Below are 20335 nucleotides of genomic sequence, written 5' to 3'. Positions count from 1 at the left end.
CGGTTACACTTACCCGCATTAATCTCCTTTATTAGGTGGTCCCCGCTTCATAAGATACATCGCAAGCGGAGAGGGTGCCGAAATGGCTAGGCTTTATGGACGCAGCATCATACTTAAAAAGAATTCAATTAAGCTTAATATCTGATAGCTGACATGGCGTTTGCACCGCTAAAAACTGAAGACCTCCAGGGGTGAATCTTCTCGCACCAACTCCGTGAAAGGAGCAACATTGTACTGCTAATTTTAGAGCAATACTTGCTGTTACTGACTCTCATTTGGGAGTCTTTCCACGGATTTCGATTATCGGGTGGAACCGTTCCCAAGCAGCTCAGGAACATCGCCTTCTGTGACGCGTTTTTTGTCGTGCAGCACAACTGAGCGCGACATTGTTAAGGTGATCGAGAGCCACACTGTTCCACTCGTAAGAGCTGTAGAAGGCATCGCTTACGCAGATACACGGGGTCAGGACAGCCTCGTAGGTATACTCAACATATTTTTTTCTCCCTGTGTGTTCTTATGGTTCTTCTTATTAACTGTCGTGAGCTTCTTATATCCACGGCTGAGAGTGTAAACGGAAACGCTGGACACCACGCGCAGGATACGAAGTGTACCTGGTTGGGGGCCAAGACGAGAGCAACCGCCCACTCGACGATGTGATCGTTTTCGACCGCGCCCGTCGCAGTTTCATGCAGTGTGAACCTCTGCCGAGGGCCTTGGCGGGCTCGGCCACCGTCGTGACGCCCGCGGATCGCTTGGATTGGCTGCGCCTTTCTGGTATATGGGTGAGTCCGGCCACGGGGCGCCTCATCGGCGTCACGTCTTGCTCCACGCCGCTACTACTGCAACGATCGATCGAAACAAGCGTTCCTGATTATCAGTGGTCACTCGCGCCTTCACCTCCATGCTAACATAGTGGGACGCTCTTCTACCAGGTACCATGTCCCAGACGAGAGTACTTCGTGCAGTTCCCTTTAGCTGTTCATCGGAGAAACCGCCGACAGAGAAGTGCGGTAGCCACGGCTCATATAACAGTAGATTTAAAAAAAAAGCCAGCAGATATGACGTACATATATGCTACAGGTCGTCCCAAAAAAGCTGAATGCAAATGGCAAAGCCCAGCCGCGGTGGCTCAGTGGTTAGGGCGCTCGACTACTGATCCGGAGTTGCCGGGTTCGAACCCGACCGCGGCGGCTGCGTTTTTATGGAGGAAAAACGCTAAGGCGCCCGTGTGCTGTGCGATGTCAGTGCACGTTAAAGATCCCCAGGTGGTCGAAATTATTCCGGAGCCCTCCACTACGGCACCTACTTCTCCCTTTCTTCTTTCACTCCCTCCTTCACCCTTCCCTTACGGCGCTGTTCAGTTGTCCAACGATATATGAGACAGATACTGCGCCATTTCCTTTCCCCCAAAAAACCAATTATTATTATTATTATTATTATTATTATGGCAAAAAAACACGGAGACAAAAAGAAGACAGCCATGTTGTCCGAAGATAAAATTGGAGTAGAGTTGCAGGAGGCTGTTCTGCTTCAGCAGTGTTTTTGCTTGCACTTGACCTAATAATTAATATCTATCACGTAGTGAATTAAACGAACCTGAGCTACCTTGTGAGAGTAAGGAATAAGCACACCCAGCAGATACGGATAGAACACCTGGTCACGTTAGGACAACACAGCCATGTTACACCTGCCACAGCGCCCACGTATGGAACGCGTAAATCTGGCTCATTTAGTTAGTTTCCAACAGAGATACAGCCTTGGTAGTGGTTTTCTGACTGCAAGGTGCGGTCACTCCACCCATGGATGAACTTAGGCGAGCACCCGCAAGGTGACGTCCCAATGCTTTCAGCAAAGAAAAATACACGGCAGAAAACTGCCTTGACCATTGCTGCTCGAGCATGCCCACGCCTGTGCTCTCTCAACACGGCCGGACTTTGTGGGAGCAACGCGCTCTTTCTCATAAGCACGCGCGCAGCCGCCTCTAAAGCAGCCATGCTTCCGCACCGCAGCCGCTTTAGGCCACTTCGTCTACGGGGGTGCTGGGATATCAGCTGATGGTCTCAGATGGGCAAGTCGAAGCAAAAGGGAGGAGCGATGAGTGTTGCAGTAAAGAACAAAAGCTAGGCTGAATGGCGCTAAAGAAATCGTTCGGGATGAGTTGCTCGGAATGTACCGTGACAATTCCATGAAGTTTCTCGTTATCATGAACGACATGTTTTGGAGGCTATTAAATTTAGATCAGGAAGTTCACTTACAATTTAGACGACACACTTGATATTGTGAACTGCGAGAAAGTATTGCTCTTGTGCAAATTCTTGCCACGCTCTGCACAGAGCGGGGGAAACGATCGGATCGCTTGAAATAATGGTCCCTGGCGCTCTCTATGTTCAGTCTTATGGGAAGCTGCCGCTTATTCCTCATCTTAGAGCTGTGTGGTCCTGCCGCATGAGCAGCGAGCACAATTTCCTAGCCTTCAAAGATTGTTTTTTTATTTTTTTACATGTACAGCGTCCGCAGCATCAGACTCTGCAGTCTGTCGCCATGCTTGCCTGCTACAAATCGGCCTTATTTTTTCTCTTTCTCAATTTCATGTGTTTCACAGCCGGGAAAAAAGGCGACGCCACAGATTCGTGAGAGCGCAGCGACCGTCATCCAAAAGGCATACCGGAATTACCGCAGAGGGGAGGGACTTCAGCCGCGCCTGAAAAATGCAAGTGACATTCAAAACTGTGAGCAGGACAGTCGCCGCGCCATGCTACTGGTAGCAGCAGCCTTTTGCGGCCGCGCCATCTTTGTGGCTTGTAAATAAAATATTATTTGATTTGACCAGCGCCGGCGAGCGCATAACACCCACAACTGTTGACCGCAGGGACTTCCTGGAAGGTCAGTGTACTTGAAGCCGCCTCATCTGCGCGAGAACCAGCGCGTGCTGCCGATGTCGCTTGCGCCTGTCCATATTGAGGTGAGCACACGCACAAGGCAGAACGCCAGTATGCTGTCGGCCACCCCTTTTTTCATACTCCTCCTCTTAAACATTTTAACGCCAGGAACAGGTTTTAGGCAATTCAAAAATGTAGACGGCGCATTGTTGACTCGGTCAGCATTTTCTAGCACGCTAGCACTACAGTCCATTACAACTCAAGAATGCAGCGGCGAATTCCCCTCGAAGAAAGCCCTGCAGCCAATGGCGTCGACCGGTTTTTATCATGCAGAGACTGCACAAGGAAGGGAAGAAGAAAGGCCGTGGGGAGCGGGTTGTTCGGGCTAGAGTGTGGAGTTTTAATAGGAGCATAAGTACGTTCTCCCCGTTTAATCGCGTCTGACACCGTTCAAAACCACCCGCACCTCACCCTGTGATCGCGTACGCTACCGAGCGCACGCCGACCACGGCGGGCTTTCCTCTGGGGAAAGCAAAGGAACGACACTGGCTGGCACAGAGAAGGCATTTATTGCGACAACAATAACGCCAGCTAACAACAAAATGCATTAAGGAATCGAAGTCGGCCGACTCACCAGCACGGTTACGAGCGAACGTTCGCCCACGCTAGGGCTCGGGAGACACTCCACGGCCGGACGGGATGAGAGTCAGGAGAACGTTCTCCCCCACGAGGCTTCACCCCGCTGGCAAAGAGCGGAGAGCCGCGCCGACAAGTCCATACGCGACGAGACCCCGAGCCGACGAGCTCACCCGCGCGCGCTCAGCAGTCAGCCATCCGTGGCGCTCATGTCGCTGCGACGTCGGTGCCCTCTCTTGTTCGTTAAGTAACTAGGGAGCGTCATGGAGCGCCCTCCCTCCGCCCCCTCTGCACCCGCCGTAGGAGGGTGCATCGCGGGAAAGCAAACCAAAGGGGAAGACGCGGGGCAAAGTCCCCACAAGTGGTACAGAGGGGTTATGGGGCAGATTGAAGATGGTGTGGCGTCGCTACGGCTGAAGACAAAGTCCCCTATTCCTTTCCTGCCTACAGCGTCTGCTAGAGAGCCATATCTGGACGACTGTATTGGCTGGACAGGCCTCCTCTGAGGGGCATTCGCAGCTGAATTTTTTTAGTTGTAAGCCATCCTGTCTGTAATCGAACGCTAAGGATGACAGGCTGCCACACTCAACTCGGTGGACAGGTTGCCTCGCTGGATGCCTCGCTAGCGAAAAAGCCGTCATGTCTGTGGTTGAAGCCTGGGGATGGCAGGCTTCCCACAACCCGGTGGGCCACCTGCCCACCATGGGAGGTGGACAAATGGAAAGGAGGAAAATTGGTTTCGCCGCAGCTGCAGCAAAGTGTCGCTACAGCTGCATCAATGTGGAAAAGGAAATAATGTCCCACTAGTTGCTCCCACTATGGAAGAAGTAACACGATAGATAGAGCTGAGTGGAAAGGCGGTAATCTGCGTCACGCGTTCAGATTGCAGCATAGCTCGAACCACAGATCCGTCCGGCTCTAACACGGCAACTGAAAAGTAAAAAGCTCTCCTTTTCTGACAGCTTGGTAGCAGAGACGCGCACTGGTTCGGTTCTGTGCAATACGCTCTTTTCTATATAAGACGCTGCTATAAAAGGCGGCTAGAAGGAATTCAGAAGCGGTAGGCGCTTAGATGGTAGCCTGTTCGTGCTTACCCAGCGCATAGAAAAAGCTAAGGCGGAAAACAGACCTCTGTATTTAGCTTCCTCTCCCCTGGAACAGGGAACTCCTGTGGAACATATTAAAAGATGAAGGTGTCGGTCATGAGGTAATTCATTTTACACAGGAAATATATCGAGAAAATGAACTTGAAATAACATGGGAAGCATGTACATGGGAAGAGTACAACAACTGTCGAGGTATACAAGGATTAAGGCAAGCATGCCCTTTATCATCGCTGCTGTCCTTGCTTTACATGATAGGTATGCAAAGAAGGCTACTAGGAAGCAGTCTATGTTAGGATCTGTCATACAGATTAGGCGGAAAGGTACTTGAGCAACGACTACCAGAGCCTAATGTATGCTTCGACATTGTTATTGCGCTACTCAAGGTTTGCACAGACAAGAACGACACATACAAACAGGGCGTAAACTATCAACTGATTTTATTAAGGATTATATTAAAGACTTATTCTTCAATGTTCCACAGAATTATGTACTTGATGTGGTGGAAGAAGCAATGGCTGAATATGGTGAAGTGAAATTTATGGATGAAAGCGGTGTTTGCAGCTTGGATTTTGTGGCTCTCATAGCGAAGTACTTGTCTTCTCTGTTCATCGAGTTCGGCGGGGAAGTGTACACCCAGAAAGAAGGATATGTATTGGCAGCTGCATAGCGCCTGTGCTCTGGGACTTGTTCCTGGCCAGAGGAGACCGACTGCTTGCTGAAACCTTGAAGCCACTCGGTGTCTTTAATTGTTTCAGGTATGTTGATGATTTCTCAGTCTGCTCTCGTCAGGGAGGCGTGCCAGATGCTTCATACACGACATCTTGGAGCAATTTGAAACAGCGCACCCTGGAATTTAGTTTACACATGAGGTGCCGAAGGGCAGAACCCTGCAGTACCTTGACATCTCCATCTAAGAGGGGCAACATTTATGCTGGAAATTCAAATGTAGAAGAGAAAAGGGACTGTTGCCGTTTGATTCGGCGCATTCGAAGCTCACAAAGCGCGGAATTGCGATGCCTTTCTTCACCCAGGCAGTGAAAAAGTCCTGTCATCACAAAGTTATTGGCAGCATCAACTTGCAAGCTTAACGCCTGAAAGCAGCGGGATATCCCACTCAGATGTTTGTATCAGTGGCTGATAGTGTTCTAAAGGCAGTCGTAAAAGAGAAACAAAAGGACAAAAAAGCGGGACAAAAATAAGAGGCCGGTTGTATTGGCTTATGTACATGCCGTCTCGCATAGGCTTAAGAAAGTTGAAGAAAGGCATAATGTGGCAGTTGTGTTCTCTGCGCCAAACAAACTGAGAAGTTTGTGTGCTAAAGTTAACAACCCACAGCCAAGGAATAGTGAGAGCACGTGTGGGGTCAAGCACGCGACCAAGTTTGTGGCATGTAACTCCGGAGTCGTGCCCAAGATACCGTTATCATGTGGCAGGGCATATGTCGGCCAGACGGGACGATGCCTGAATGAACGGCTCCGGGAGCATCGCAGGTTTTGCGGCTTCACTCCCGCGTCGGGTAATCTGGCGGCACATTGCTCCAAGTGCAAAAACTGCCAGCCATTGCTTGATAGCACCACTGTCATCCTGCGATCCCAAGATAAAATGCAAAGGGAGCTATGTGAAGCATTTTGCATGACGTCTGAGAAGGAAGGCACTTGCGTAAGTGACCGGTCGGTAGCGCTGACGAAGCGAGAGATATTTTTTAAGGAAGTGAAAAGACTTCGTCCTCTACGCATGCCTGTCAGCAGAAGAAGATCAAACAACTCATCTCCTTGAACCTACTTGTATTTGTGTCTTTTCATCTTAACAGTTCATATAAAACGAATTTCCCACGCAATAATATCAGTTGATTGTTTGCGCCCTGTCTGTATGTGTCGTTCTTCTCTGTGTAAGCCTTGAGTAGCGCAATAACAATGTCGAAGATTACAAACCAACTAGGCCCATTTGAAGCTATTATTAATGTATGCGGACGATATTGTACTGTTAGCAGAGAGCCAGGAAAATGTGCAAACTTTCGTAATTTGCTGTGGAGACGAATGAGACAGTCTATGTGTCAGTTTTAGCGCGACTAAATCAGGCGTGGTGATTTTTAACGATAAAGCTGATGAGGTACTTATAATTCAAGGCCATGAAATTCACCATGTGGCCGAATACAAATATCTCGGGGTATGGGTCAACGAAGGGCAGAGGTACACGGAAAAGCACGAGCAGACTCTCATAGCTAAAGGGCGAAGAAATTCCGGGAAAATGAAACATAGAGCAATGGGGAGGGGGGGGGGGGGCAATAGGTATGAAGTACAGAGAGGTATTTGGAAACGAATAATGGTGCCGGGGCTTACTTTCGGGAATGCGGTTTTGTGCTTAAGGGCAGAAGTTCAGTCGAGATGAGAAGTAAATGAGAGAGCTGTTGGAAGATTAGCAAAAGGTGCCCAAGGGAAAACTACCAACGAGGCAGTACAGGGGTATATGGGCTGGGCATCGTTCGAAGCGCGGGAGCCTCAGAGTAAAACACTATACGAAGAACGCCTGAGGAAATTGGACGATAGCAAGTGGGCAGCTAAGATATTTAACTACCTATACAGAAAGAGCGCTGACTCACAGTGGCGGAAAATAACTAGAAAGCTAACCAGTCAGTATGCCAGAGACGAGGACAGAGAAAAAAAGAGCATTAACCGACAGGTTAAAAACACGGAAGGAAAAAGTTCGATTGATTCAATGAAAAAAAAAAGCATAGTGTAGAACTATATCGATGCTGGAAACAGAAAATCAGGAAGGAAGCGTTTTATGAAACTGAAGAGGCAGTGCCCTACTCTTTGAAGCTAGGTCAGGATGTCTTAGAACTCGCATCCACAAAAAGAAATTTAACAAGCAAGATGACACATGTGCTGTGTGTGGTAAATCTATAGAAAATATAGAGCGCCTCTTAATAAAATGCGATTGTATCCATCTCAATGTCGATGCAGCCATAGTCACTCTTCCTGAGGCCCTTGGGTTCAGAGATAACAATAGTCATGTAAATAAATCCGCGCTTAACGTGTTTGGAAGATGTTTCGCTCAAAACCAGAAAGGTGACATAAGTTTAAAAGTGCAGGAAGACGTATTTTTAAAAAATGGCAAATTTATTAGCTTACAGCACAGTAAAATAAACATAAAGGAAAAACTGAGCACAGTGGAAACTGCCCTCTCCCCGTTTCAAATGGGGCGCTCCTACCTTCCATCCGTCCATCCATACATCCAGATACGCATGCACAGGGTTCGCCCCCTTCTGCCCACCGCATTGTGGCTCTGCTTATGTCGCACCCGACAGCTCTTAACGGGAAAGCCTTGACGCAATCACAGACTTCCGCTCTCCCACTGACACGCAGAGCTGGCCTCCCCCTGCGCGCTCCACTGAAACGCTTGAAAGCTACTGCGATGCCGGCGGCGCTGAGGCCTCCGGAGCAGCGCAGTACCAGCGACAGCAAACACTCCCTGACAACATGGACCCCAACCTGGGTATGGTGGGTCGCATGGACGGCTCCTTCCTCAAGACCAAGTGAGTGCCATTTCAAGCTCAACAACACCACTGAAAACTAAATGCTGCGCGCCGCAGGGTCGCGTCACCACTTTGCGTCAGCCGGAGTGACGCGGTCCATCCCTCTTTTCCACCTTTTCTTGCTGCTGAGGTGAAGAAATGACGCTCAGGCTTTTCTCTCAGCTTCGCATGTTAAGCTCTCTGAGAACTTGTTTGTTTACTGAACACGAGCGATTGCACACGGACACCTGCCTCATAGCATGCACGAAGTGAAAGCCAGCGCCTTCAGGTGCGCTTGTTGAACGAGGTTTAGTGTCGATCATTTTTGTCACGCTTTTCATGAACAGTTTCAAAGCAGCAATATTAGTGATAATTGGCACATATTACAGTACGGGTTTAAACCCTACCGCGGCGGCCGCGTTTCAATGAAGGCGAAACGCAAAAGACGCCCTTGTGCTGTGCGATGTCAGTGCACATTAGAGACATTAATAATAATCATTGGCTTTTGGGGAAAGGAAATCGCGCAGTTTCTGTCTCTTCTATCGCTGGACACCTGAACTGCGCCTTAAGAGAACGGATAAAAGAGGGAGTGAAAGAAGAAAGGAGGAAACAGGTGCCGTAGTGCAGGGCTCCGGAATAATTTCGACCACCTGGGGATCTTTAACGTGCACTGACATCGCACAGCTCACGCGCTCTTTAGCGTTTTTCCTCCATAAAGACGCAGCCGCCGCGGTCGGGGTCGAACCCGGGAACTCGGAGACCTCCACTACGGTACCTCTTTCTTCCTTTCTTCTATCACTCCCTCCTGCATTCCTTCCCTTACGGCGCGGTTCGGGTGTCCAACGAGCTATGTGAGACAGTTGCCGCGTCATTTCCTTTCCTCAAAACCAACTTTCAATATTGTTATCGTGTCGCTGCAGTCGCCGTTTCGTGCTGGTCGCAAACATACAGAGGGACAAGAGGAAAATCGCTCTTGCTGCTCAGTGCTTCATGACAGTGGTATCTGAAAAAGGCTAGTTGCTTAAAGGTGGTCGCTTGCTCTATTACCGCCACATAGAGCCGCTTGGCTCAAGGAAACGCTAGGAAGCTTCGATGCTAAGCTTCACTGTTTTGGGTGACGTCAACTGTGTCATTTCCTTCCACGGGCACAACTTTGTGACCCCGCAGTGTTATTCTGAGCAGCGACACTTTCGGCTGTCAGGGCCACGAGATTGTTCTTTACAGCTGGGAAGCACATAAGACGTGTTTTCAGGCAAACATTTCCTAGCTTCGTGCTCATGCCAGACATCTATGCAATTCTCGAGAGACGAAATAGCGTCTCACAACATAACGGCGGTAGGCACCACCATAAACGGAAGAGTTGGCACAGAAGCGTTCTAGGAAACACCCTCTGCACTGAGAAGGTAGTGGCATATTCCCCCTTTCCTCCTCGAGCCACCTTGTCCATTATTGCTTGCGTAAGGGTCAAAGCTTGTCGACGGATATTAAAAACGCGAAGCTTTGCAAGCGTTTTTTGTCAGTTCATGATGAAAATCTCCATTCCGCTCAGTCACAATGACTCATGCAATCAGTCGTACAACTAGTTATGACGCGGCCGTGTGTTGCACATGCGCTGAAATTTTCACTCGTTTTCGATGCCGAATAAAATCCGCCGTTATAGCCCGTGCGATGTTTTCGGGGAGCGCACCGAGCCAATCCTAGATGCAGAAGACGGGGAAAATAGTAAGTGCGAAAGCGAAGACGGCGGCAGCATAGAGAATGGCGCTACCTTAGAGAGGGACCTTAAAAACCCGATCGGAGAATTTTGTTATTCGGCATTCACCAACGCCGAGAAGAATAGCACGACGGCGTTGTTTAAGGACGAAGGTCAGTTTTTCAAGGACGAAGTCTGGAAACTGCTGCCAGATGGCAGAGGTGTGGAGTTGTGTTGGACCAGTTAAAGGATATCAAATCTTTATTTACATCATCCAGATGTTAGGCGCGCAGTACGTTCTCGAGCGGAAAGGCTTATGCGCTACTGCTATAGGTATACCCAGCTTAAGAAGACAGTTCGGGTAGTTGTTTCGTATTCATGGTGAAAAAGAGCCATAAATGCGAAGGCGAAGAAGGTACCGAGACGACACAAGCGCTTACTTTGGCCACAGAAGTTTTAAATCCTGCAGCCAGTTGTGGGAAATAGTTCATCAAATCATTCGGAGTTCAATTTTACCATCTGTATTAATGTCAGACTTGATGAAATGTCACGCTCTGTAGATGGTTAATTGGGAACAATGCTAACAAGGGTGACTCCATTCAGCTCTTATTCGCAATGCAAGCAATGCCACTGTCGGTATACCAAACACGAACGGAGAAGGTACACTTTGTTTTATCAGGAGTAAAATTCTTTCTTTTGAATAGACGACCTGACAAACTGAGATGACATCGCAAGAAGACATTTCTGTTGACTGCGATTGTGTCACATGAAACTGTAGTAATCTCAGAAACAATTTAGTCTTAGTTTTAGAGTAATTGCACCAAATATACCTCGTTGCTACACGCATGGCAGCGCTACCAAGAAGTCAAAAGCGAAGGTTAAGCTGCAACAGCGGGTCGAAAAGGCTGCAAAAGGCAGCTCAACTTGCGACTTCAATCAGTGCGCACTGCCTCACGTATTGATCTCAAGGAGATGGCCAACCGGACCCATTAGCAGATGACAGTAGATTTTCGATCTCGGCTGCGGTGGCCAGTATCGAAAAAGGGCACGCAGTGTTTGCGACCTTTCCTTTTTCTGAGCAGCTTGCAGTCCTTGTGCCCCACACTTCTTACCAAGCAAAAAAGTTCATAAAGCGAGCCATCCGTAATAATTAATCACTGGTGGTGTAATCTGTGCTACCTTCTGTTGGAATGCTGCGTGCTGTTCAATGTTTTCATCTCATGCATGCACAACCTACAGCACAATAGGGGTTGTTACTAAAAGAATCTATAAAGGTTCTTTTCGTTACGTCCCTTTAAGCACCCACATGGCAGCAGCAGTGGCGTAGGGTGTACATGTCTACTTAGAATCCTCGGTGTTCTCGGTAAAACCATTTGTTTTAATTTCATTTACTTTCCAATGATGTCACGCGTTCCGGATGAGGTCAGTCAGGTGGATGCGAGGAACGAGGACACTAGTGTTGGGGAATTTGTTGCACGCTATGAGTAAACCACACACAAAATCTATCACATATGAAGGAAGCAAACGCGGACACCACCATGTGCGAGCGTAGAAAAGAGCACGTGCGTGGGAAGCTATGAACGCGTGCTCAAATACAATAGAGACCGTATCAAAATGATAATCTGCACGTTCGAAAAAACATGAAAAGCTGCATCGTTTTCAAGGAGTCTCGCTTTGGTCATCTCGTGAGGATATTTTGCATTCATAAGTGGAAAAATTTTCCTCTCTCGTGCATTCCTCTTTGTGCTTCGTTGCATACGAAATTGCTGTAAGTTTTTAGAAACCCAGTTGTTGTTAGCGTCACGCTTCTTCCAAGCTATTGCGTGAGAGTGCCATTTCATTAGCTTCCAACACCTGTGTGCCAGATAGCAGAAAGGGGAAATCGGGGCATTGGGAGCATTTACTGCTGCAGCAATCATCAGCGGTAGTCGTCGTTCTGTCTGCGCAAGGTTGTTTATATAACATATAAAGTTATTTATTAAATTTTAACAATAATGTTACGCTTGTTACATAACATTATTATAATATCATTCTAACGTTCGGTGCTAACTGGGAACCGCTAGTACATATCTGCACACAGTTGGCTGAAAGCTGCTGAATGCACCTTTCAGCATAGCACAAGCGGTAAAAGCCATTCATGCAATGCGGCAATTGGTACCCGCTGCGGTGGCTCAGTGATTTGTGTACTCGGCTACTGAGCTGGAATACCTGGATTTGAACCTGACCTTGGCTGCCGCGTTTCGATGGAGGCGAAACGCAAAAGGCGCCCGTGTGCTGGGCGATGTCAATGCATGCCAAATTACGCAATACTTCAACCAGTGCTGGAGGGAGGGTATCCTCCCGCAGTCCTGGCGCCATGCGAAGGTAGTATTCATACCCAAACCCAACAAAACACTTACACTTCAAAACCTTCGCCCGATTTCGCAAACCTCATGCCTCGGAAAGCTCTTCGAGCATGTTGTGTTAGCAAGACTCACAACGCACATGGCGGACAATAATCTATACCCGCATAGCATGGTGGGATTCCGCCCCCATCTATCGGCACAGGCCGCCATGCTGCAACTCACACATGACATTTTTGACCCGCTTCTGCCTGGTCACACAAAGGCAGTCTTAGCTTTGCATCTCTCCAAAGCTTTTGATCGCATCGAACATCAGGCGATCATGACTGCCCTATCTCCATTGAATGTGATAGCGCGCACGTACGCCTACATTCAAGCATTCTTCACTGACCGCACGGCTGAGATACATTTTGGACCTCTCTCTTCCCCCTCCTACACGCTTCAGAGTATCCGAACCCGTCTAGGGTCCGTCCTCTCCCCCTTCCTCTTTAACATCACCCTCATCCCCCTCGCCTGAAAATTGGCAACTATCCCCCACCTTAAGCACACTCTTTATGCCGACGACATCACACTGTGGACCACCCACGGCAGTGACGGCGACATAGAGAACACCTTACAGGAAGCAGCCACCCTCACCCAAACTTATGCACAGAACATCGGACTGTCTTGTTCCTTAGAGAAGTCCGAACTGCTCCTCATCCGGCCAAAGAACCAACGCTCCCCCCGCTCCCCCATTGCCATCGAACTGAATGGGGACTCGGTACCGGAGGTTGACACCCTCCGCGTATTGGGCCTGCATATCCAGAACGATGGCAAAAACACCGCCACCCTCAAGAAACTCAAGCAGGTTGCAGGCCGCGATATCGCATCTCATCCGGAGCGTTTCGGGCCATCATAGAGGCATGAAGGAGCGCGACCTCTGTCGCCTCATTCATGCCTTTGTCCTCAGCCGTGTGCTCTACATTACCCCATACCTAGAACTATCCAAACACGACATAAGTACTTTGGATGCCTTCATCCGCAAGGCATTCGAAGTCGCCCTTCATCTTCCCCTCAACACCCCCACAGACAGATTACAAGGCCTGGGCCTCCACAACACGATCGGGGAACTCGTGGAGACCCATCGACAGGCCCAATACATAAGGCTTACACAAACCTCCACAGGCCGGTATATCCTGGACTCCCTCAGAATCAGAATACCGGCCAACGACCCAACCCTCCTCCCCATTCCTCGATCCCTTCACCGAGAGCTGGTCATCAAGCCACTGCCAAAAAATATGCACCCCTCCCACTATGAGCAGGGCCGCAGAGCCCGTGCAAAGGCACTCCACCGAGTGTACGGCTCCGAGCCGGACGCCGTATGGGTGGACGCCGCCTGCACGGGTGACGAAGCAACCGCAGCCGTGGTGGACTGCTCTTCATCCGCCCTCCTCACACTACCTCTCCCCTCTAACACCACCCCAGAGGCTGCAGAGGAAGCCGCCATCGCAATTGCCATCACCCGCACGGAAGCCCAGTACATTTTAACAGACGCTAAAACTGCAATTCTAAATTTTGCGCGAGGCCGAGTCCACGTCCCTGCTTTTGACATACTGGGCTCGCCCGATGCACCCCCACCCCGCCATGTAGAGCTTATATGGGTGCCTGCGCACTCCGGGAATCCCGGAAACGAGGCCGCCAACCTTTTAGCCCGAGGTTCTTTAAGCCGGGTTCAGGTGGCCTCGGATCGGGGATTCGCGAGGGAGCGAATGCACTCGTTCAGCGAGATGACGCAGGCCTACAGAGCCTCGCGCCAGCTCTACCCCCCGCCCCACCCCTCCCTAGATAACAAACACGCAACACTCTGGCGCAAACTACAGACACACACACTCCCCTCACCCCTAACCCCAGCCCACCATCACCCCTCCTTTCCCACTCCTGCCTGCACCTTGTGCCCAGAACCATTCGCCTCTTCCCTCCACATCCTCTCCCTCTGCCCGGCGGACCCTCCCCCGCGCGGCCTAGAGGACCTCAAGACCTGGGAGGACTGGGAGACCCTGCTGCGCTCGGAGGACCCGGCCGTGCAGACAATCGCCACCGGCCGGGCTGCCAGTGTTATGGACCTTAGGGACATAAACACTTGAGTGCAGTGGGGTCGTGCGGAGTCCAAGGGGCGTGCCCCGACTTCCTCTCCAACAATAAAGTTTTTCTCTCTCTCTCTCAAAGATCCCCAAGCGGTCGAAATTACTCCAGAGCCCTCCACAACGGCACTTCTCTCCTTTTTTCACTTCCACTTTCTTCCCATCCCTCGCGGTGCGGTTGTGGACTCATTACGAGAAGTGAGACAGTTACCGCGCCATTTCCTTTCCTGAAAATTTACTACAATTGGTAAGGCGCATCTACCCAGCACCTTGGCACTGCGAGATGAAGCTGCAAAATAAGGCAATCGTACAGGCATTATTTCACTTTCACATCACCTTCTGCTAGTGTACTCCGCTCAAAATACAGAAAAGATGAGGTTGGGGCAGTCGAGATGGTTCTAATCTTCGTTCAGTCAACGACAAAAAGACACTCTGTCCCCTATGCGCTATAGAAGTTTCTTTGCCTATTGTCCGGTCAGCGAGTTTCCATATTAACGAGGTGTAAATACATGAAAAAATTTTGGTCTGCAAAAAAAAACTCCACAGTTCAAGTCATCCATAACAACGGGGCTTGTATTAACGGTGCACGACTGCATCCAGAAAACATTAGGGCTCCACCTGTTCTCCAGATGTACAGCCGATAACATGATCCAACAGGTCGCATTACAAATGGCAGAACGCTGCATAATTAGGTTAGTCCCATATTGTAATATGTCATTTCCTACTACCGGTGAGACACCAGCTGAGCCCGTTGAGTACTGGACGGCCGCGCACGGGGCTAAATATTCTTATCTAGACACTAGCTGAGCTAAGGGGAAAAAGTATGCAGCTTGAGTTCGAAGTATGGGCGACAACGTTCACACACAAGGGAACAGACCGGGAGCTCCAAGTTGGTTACGTATGCATTGCAATATGACGAGTAAGAGTGTAAACGTATCTAGCAAAGTTCCAAAGCCGGGAATGATTTCAGGCTGCATACAGAGGACACTGCTGTTCACATATGTCCCGTATCTCTCTCGCTAGGCCTTGTGGGACCGCGGGGAGGAGCCTGTCATCCTCACATGAGCCCCTACAGCCCTTGACTCAACACCGGCAAAGCCGCCAGTACACAGAAACAGCTTAGTCCGAAGGCGGCCGCAAAGGCCAACCTTCCATTAATAAACCCATAATCGATCGGTCATAATAGATGCCGTGTGTAGATAGGCGGCCGGCGCTATAGCAGTTAGCGCGTGCCGGTCATATGGCCCCATGTTGTCGCATTAAAGAGGCCCTGAAACACCTTCCGCAGAGAGCACATAACTCACTCAATCACTGCATTGTGTTGTCATAAAACCTAGAGCCACATAAGGCTCTCTACACGCAGCAGATGACCCACAATCACGCGCGAAAGTAGGCGAGCCCTTCGCGGTGACTTTTTCATGCTCCAGCCCTTCTTCATAGCTCGCACCTGCGTTTACAAGTTGAGAGGTGGCTATTGGTTAAATTCTTTCATACGTCAGGCAGCTTCCATGGCCGCGGCCAATAAGCTGCGTAGCTGCGGCGGGTAAGGAAGCTCCGCTCCCGGAAGTGGGGCCGGCGTGCAAAATGTGACGAGAGGAGAGGGAAAGGCGCGAAGACGCTGAAGTTCAAAATTTGACCAGAGATAACTCAGCTTCTACAAAGGGCAATAAAAAAATTCTTGCTGTGCAGTATTCGTGAAGCGGCATGCTTTATATCCCAAGCATACAACAACTTTATCTCAGAACCTTTCAGAGCCCAGAGCACAGAGAAAACATGTTGCTATCGCAGCTTTTTCAACTGTATTTTCTTTGCACGGTCGTCTGATACAACTAAAGACTTGAAGCGGCCCGCGCAGTTTCACTGGTACGTTTCATGGCAGCCAGATAGCATAAAGAAGTACTGTTCAGCGAAAAGTTGGAAAGCAGCCGGTCGAGTACGTTAAAAGTGCCGCGAACGCACATTGCTGCGAAACCGATAACGCTCGGCACTCTGAACAAGGCCTCTCCTGATCGTCCCGTGTCTTGGCGACGCTAACGCAGAAGCGCACTGGGCCTGCGGGCGGCGCCCGAGTGGCAGTCGGTGGGCCTGCGCGAGCTCCAGTGGACGAGGCAGCCGTGCGAGCTGCACTTCCCGGTGATCTTGCTTGTGGGCGGACTGGACCCCCGAAACCCGCTGGGTTCAGGTAAAACCAGTTCAGGTAGAGGGCGTCAACAACGATGACAAGTGGCCTTGCTGCCACTTCAGGTTCGGCCGTCCTGAAATACCACCCGTTCAAGGACCGCTGGATGCTGGTTGGTGCCATGCCAGAGCCTCGAAACTACCACGCAGCTGTATACATTAACGACAAGCTCTTTGTCACAGGTACGCTCGCCCTTCGAGAAACATCGCTGCATGGCTGTGTACTGTGACAGATCGGCGACCCGCTCGACTCGGTCATGCGGGGTCATGGTGTCACAGGAATTGTGGGTGTTTCGTTCCGTCCCTTCTGTGGCGCGCATGGGAGCGGTTGGCATGGGACAAGATGGGGATCAAGCTGGTATGCGAAGAGAGCGTTGCTTTCACAGACTACGACCACCGGAGCGCTCAAAAGAGACGACCACAGATCACTGTAATGAACGGGTTGGGAAAATCTTAGTCACCTACAAATCGCTCCACCATGCCGGCCCGGCCTTTTTGAGGGCAGAAATAGCGTTAGAGACATATGGAGTCAGAAAAATTCCACGAGTCTTTCCTGCGAAAGATGCGCTGCCTATCACAGTTTGTGAATCAGGCTATCAACTCCCCGAATGCCATATTTTGTTTCCATTAAAACTAAGTATTTTTCTGCCTAGCGGTTGTTTTTTTTTTGCAGGGGTATTCAATATTTTCTACAAAGTGTCATAACTGACAAAAATAGCAACATTTGAATGCCCCTACTTACCAAGTAAACACGCGAAAGATCAGGGAAGTAATTTCCATTTCTAAAGTGTGAACTGCTCTCAAAATTGCAAAAACTATTTGTTATATGTCTGCAGAAAAAACCCGACAACATGCTACTTCACTCACTCTTTTGCGAAATATTTATACTGATCTATATATGGCACAAAAAAACCACATTATTTGCGGGATGAAGGTCACGAAATTCATCTGCAACAAAGAAATCGCTCCTAGGTGCAACTTACTCTCAGAAAAAGCTGCAAGTTCGATTTGCACACATTTGTGTACATAGCGAGCCAAAGCATAACTACTGAGACTGCATGCATGTCGTATGAACCAGTATATATACCAGCAGAAATAACTACATGACAATACACCCTCTCTGGTGGCTTTGTTCAGCTTCGCTTGCAAAGAGCATATTGCCAATTTGTGCTTAAACTAATGTTAGAAATTCACTCCGGCAGGTGGCTACTCACCGCTTATCAGGAAGCATGGTGAAATGGTGGCAACAAAAACAACATTCACCCTGAATGTGGAAAGAGCCACGTGGGAAAGACAACCAGACATGTTGGCTCAAAGGGCCTGCCATGCATCAGTTGCTACAGATGGCAAAGTACTGGTTTTTGGCGGAAGAGGACACCTTGGAAGGTCAGGAAATTTTTTTTTCCTCCTAGGCTGTCTTGAGATGTTCTTATTCATATTCCTGTATAAGCTGCAGTATCTTACCTTACTTAGCATTACATTGCAACATTGGTGGTGTCATAAATGCTACGGCAGTGGATATTGAATTTTTTTGGCCCTAGTATCATTTGACTTGCATTTAACACGAAAAAAAAACATTTATGCACCCTGACCATTTAAGTGACCAGTGTTTCTTTCTACAGGTTGCTTGATTCCGCAGAGGAGTTCGACATGGACAATAACACGTGGCGGCAGTTGAGCCCAATGCCAGAACCCAGAATGGGCATGGCCGTAGTCCTTAAGGAGGGATATGTGTGGCTGATGGGAGGAATGTCTGAAAGATCTGGAAGCCCTGTTGTTTCTGATGTGCTCCTGTATTCTCTGAAGCATGACAGGCAATTTTTTTCACAACTTCATTTCCTGCAGACTACTCTGTTTATATCCCAGCACAGTAATTGTTATCATTTTCTTCTCTCACAGGTGGACACTAGGTCAGCCTCTCAGAGTACCTCGAGCTTTTGCTTCTGCAGCACTTATCAATTGTTGTATCTGGCTCTGCGGAGGCTGCAAGACTGCACACACTGGAGACAAGCACCCAGTCAGCATGCACTCTGTTGATGTCTGTTCAGAGTATTCAGAATGGAAAATAGCCTGCAAGCTTGCAGTGGCCAGGCATAGCGCTACTGCAGCAAACATAGGTAAGAATGTGGCTGAATATAAAGGTGCAGACTAAAGAGCACTTGCCTTTTTTTCACAGGCTCGTGCATTTATATACTAGGCGGCATCAACAGTGAAGAATGGGGCGTGCTATCTAAAAACACACTGCTCGTCACTGATCAGAAAGTCATACTATCACCAAGCAAGATGCCTGAACCGATTTCTGGACACAGTGCTGTCACTGTGTTGCCCTCGACTAGCCGGTACTCAAGTTCCAGCATGAAGTGGAGTGATGCCATTTTTGAAAGGCTGACATAACACTTGTCTTCAGTAAGGCTTCCTTGTCTCACTCTGTTGAAGTACTGATGTGGATTCTTTTTCTTTTTTTGACACCCCACAGCCAGTCTGTGGCTTCAACAAGACAGAGTACAGCTTGCAGAACAAAACAAACTGTAAATTCCGCATGCCGTTCTTGTTTTCTTTCATTTGCCGTGGTAGTCAACCCATTGGCCATTCATTCTCTCGTCATTATCTTATTGCCAGCAACTTGAAATGACCTGAAATGCACGTTACAAGCAAATCAGCTTGCACACAATTTCTCTTAGAATGTAAGTGAACAACTCACTTGGACACAATCTGGTCACCAGAAACTTGGAAGGGATGGCAAACATCATCGCAGTACAAAGCACGAAGTTTGTGAAACATCTGCAACAGATTCTCTTTAATCACAAATAACGAATTCCAATACAGAGGGCTTTTTAAAAAGATGGTGATATGAACTGGCATCGTACCTACCTGCCGAATCTCATTGTCGCGGATCGTTAGTTGTACGCGATGTTTACACAATTGCAATAAACTTTGTTTTAGTGTTTGTCACATAACCATACACTTTGTAGTCTTTTGTTGGGTACAGCAGGCCCAAATACAGCTCCCGAACATCTCCAGAACTCTTATTCCCAGGTACCATGTGAATGTCCTCAATAACATCCAGAGAAATGTGTACGGTACACAAAAATTCCAGCTCATTGCATGTGGCACAGTCTTTACAAACAGTGGAGAGTTCTGTAATAAAAAAAGTCAACCTAATCTTAACCATTTCTCTTAATAGAAAAACCACTGTGGCCAGACTTCTAGCCTTCCATCAAAAGTGTCGTGATTATGTACATGTGCTTTAATTCCACACCACCTCAGAGGACAAGTAGGCCTACGTCTTCCTAGAGGCTAGTGCAAGGCCGATTAAACCAATTAAAAAATTACTTCTCATCCAAGCTTCAAAAGCAGTTAGCTACCTCTTGAAATCACGTTATTAGTTCTACTCTCCACAGGGCTGGAAAACGAAAATATGCAATATCCACGAATGCACACTCAGAGACTGAACTACTTGCTTACCTATTACTACAATACAAAAATAGCAGCGGTGTTATGTAAGAGTCCGCGTGCAGTACTCAAGTTCCAGCATCAAGCATCAGCAGAAGTTTACACAGAATAGCACCAGGCTATTGCCGAAAAGCAAAATCATGGTTATCCTTTAATTTTTTTTTCACTCCAGTGGCATAAGAACTCGAACATACAAAGCAAGGCTGCAGCCTGCAAAGTTAGAGGACAATGTTAATGAAAACAAGCTCTAAAAGCGACACATTCAAGCCCTTACTATATTAACAATCTATGTGCCCCTTTTTTTCCAAATGCAAGACCCTCTAACTAAAGAGGGGGTGCATGGAATCAGTCTGTTTTGGTTCTGTACTTTGTTTTTCTCCTGACATAAGGCTATCGGAAAATAAGGGCTGCCAA

At 48.6% G+C, this 20335-nt stretch overlaps 1 protein-coding gene across 1 annotated transcript in view; it reads left to right on the top strand.

The window, feature by feature from the left end:
- Positions 1–19329, top strand: part of LOC144108686 (alpha-scruin-like) — a 33714-nt gene extending 14385 nt beyond the window's left edge. Inside the window, exons 8-17 of the mRNA XM_077641859.1 lie at positions 598–782; positions 2603–2761; positions 2870–2962; positions 7987–8156; positions 16330–16472; positions 16535–16651; positions 17671–17854; positions 18091–18282; positions 18368–18585; positions 18645–19329. Of these exons, the coding sequence (XP_077497985.1) occupies positions 598–782; positions 2603–2761; positions 2870–2962; positions 7987–8156; positions 16330–16472; positions 16535–16651; positions 17671–17854; positions 18091–18282; positions 18368–18585; positions 18645–18862 (1679 nt within the window). The 3' untranslated portion in view covers positions 18863–19329. The remainder of the gene's footprint in view (positions 1–597; positions 783–2602; positions 2762–2869; positions 2963–7986; positions 8157–16329; positions 16473–16534; positions 16652–17670; positions 17855–18090; positions 18283–18367; positions 18586–18644) is intronic.
- The last annotated feature ends 1006 nt before the right edge of the window (positions 19330–20335 follow it).

The sequence above is a fragment of the Amblyomma americanum genome, chromosome 10, assembly GCF_052857255.1.
Source record: "Amblyomma americanum isolate KBUSLIRL-KWMA chromosome 10, ASM5285725v1, whole genome shotgun sequence".
Lineage (NCBI taxonomy): Eukaryota > Metazoa > Arthropoda > Arachnida > Ixodida > Ixodidae > Amblyomma > Amblyomma americanum.
The sequence above is the reverse complement of the archived record's forward strand: the minus strand, read 5'-3'. Positions and strand labels throughout refer to the sequence as shown.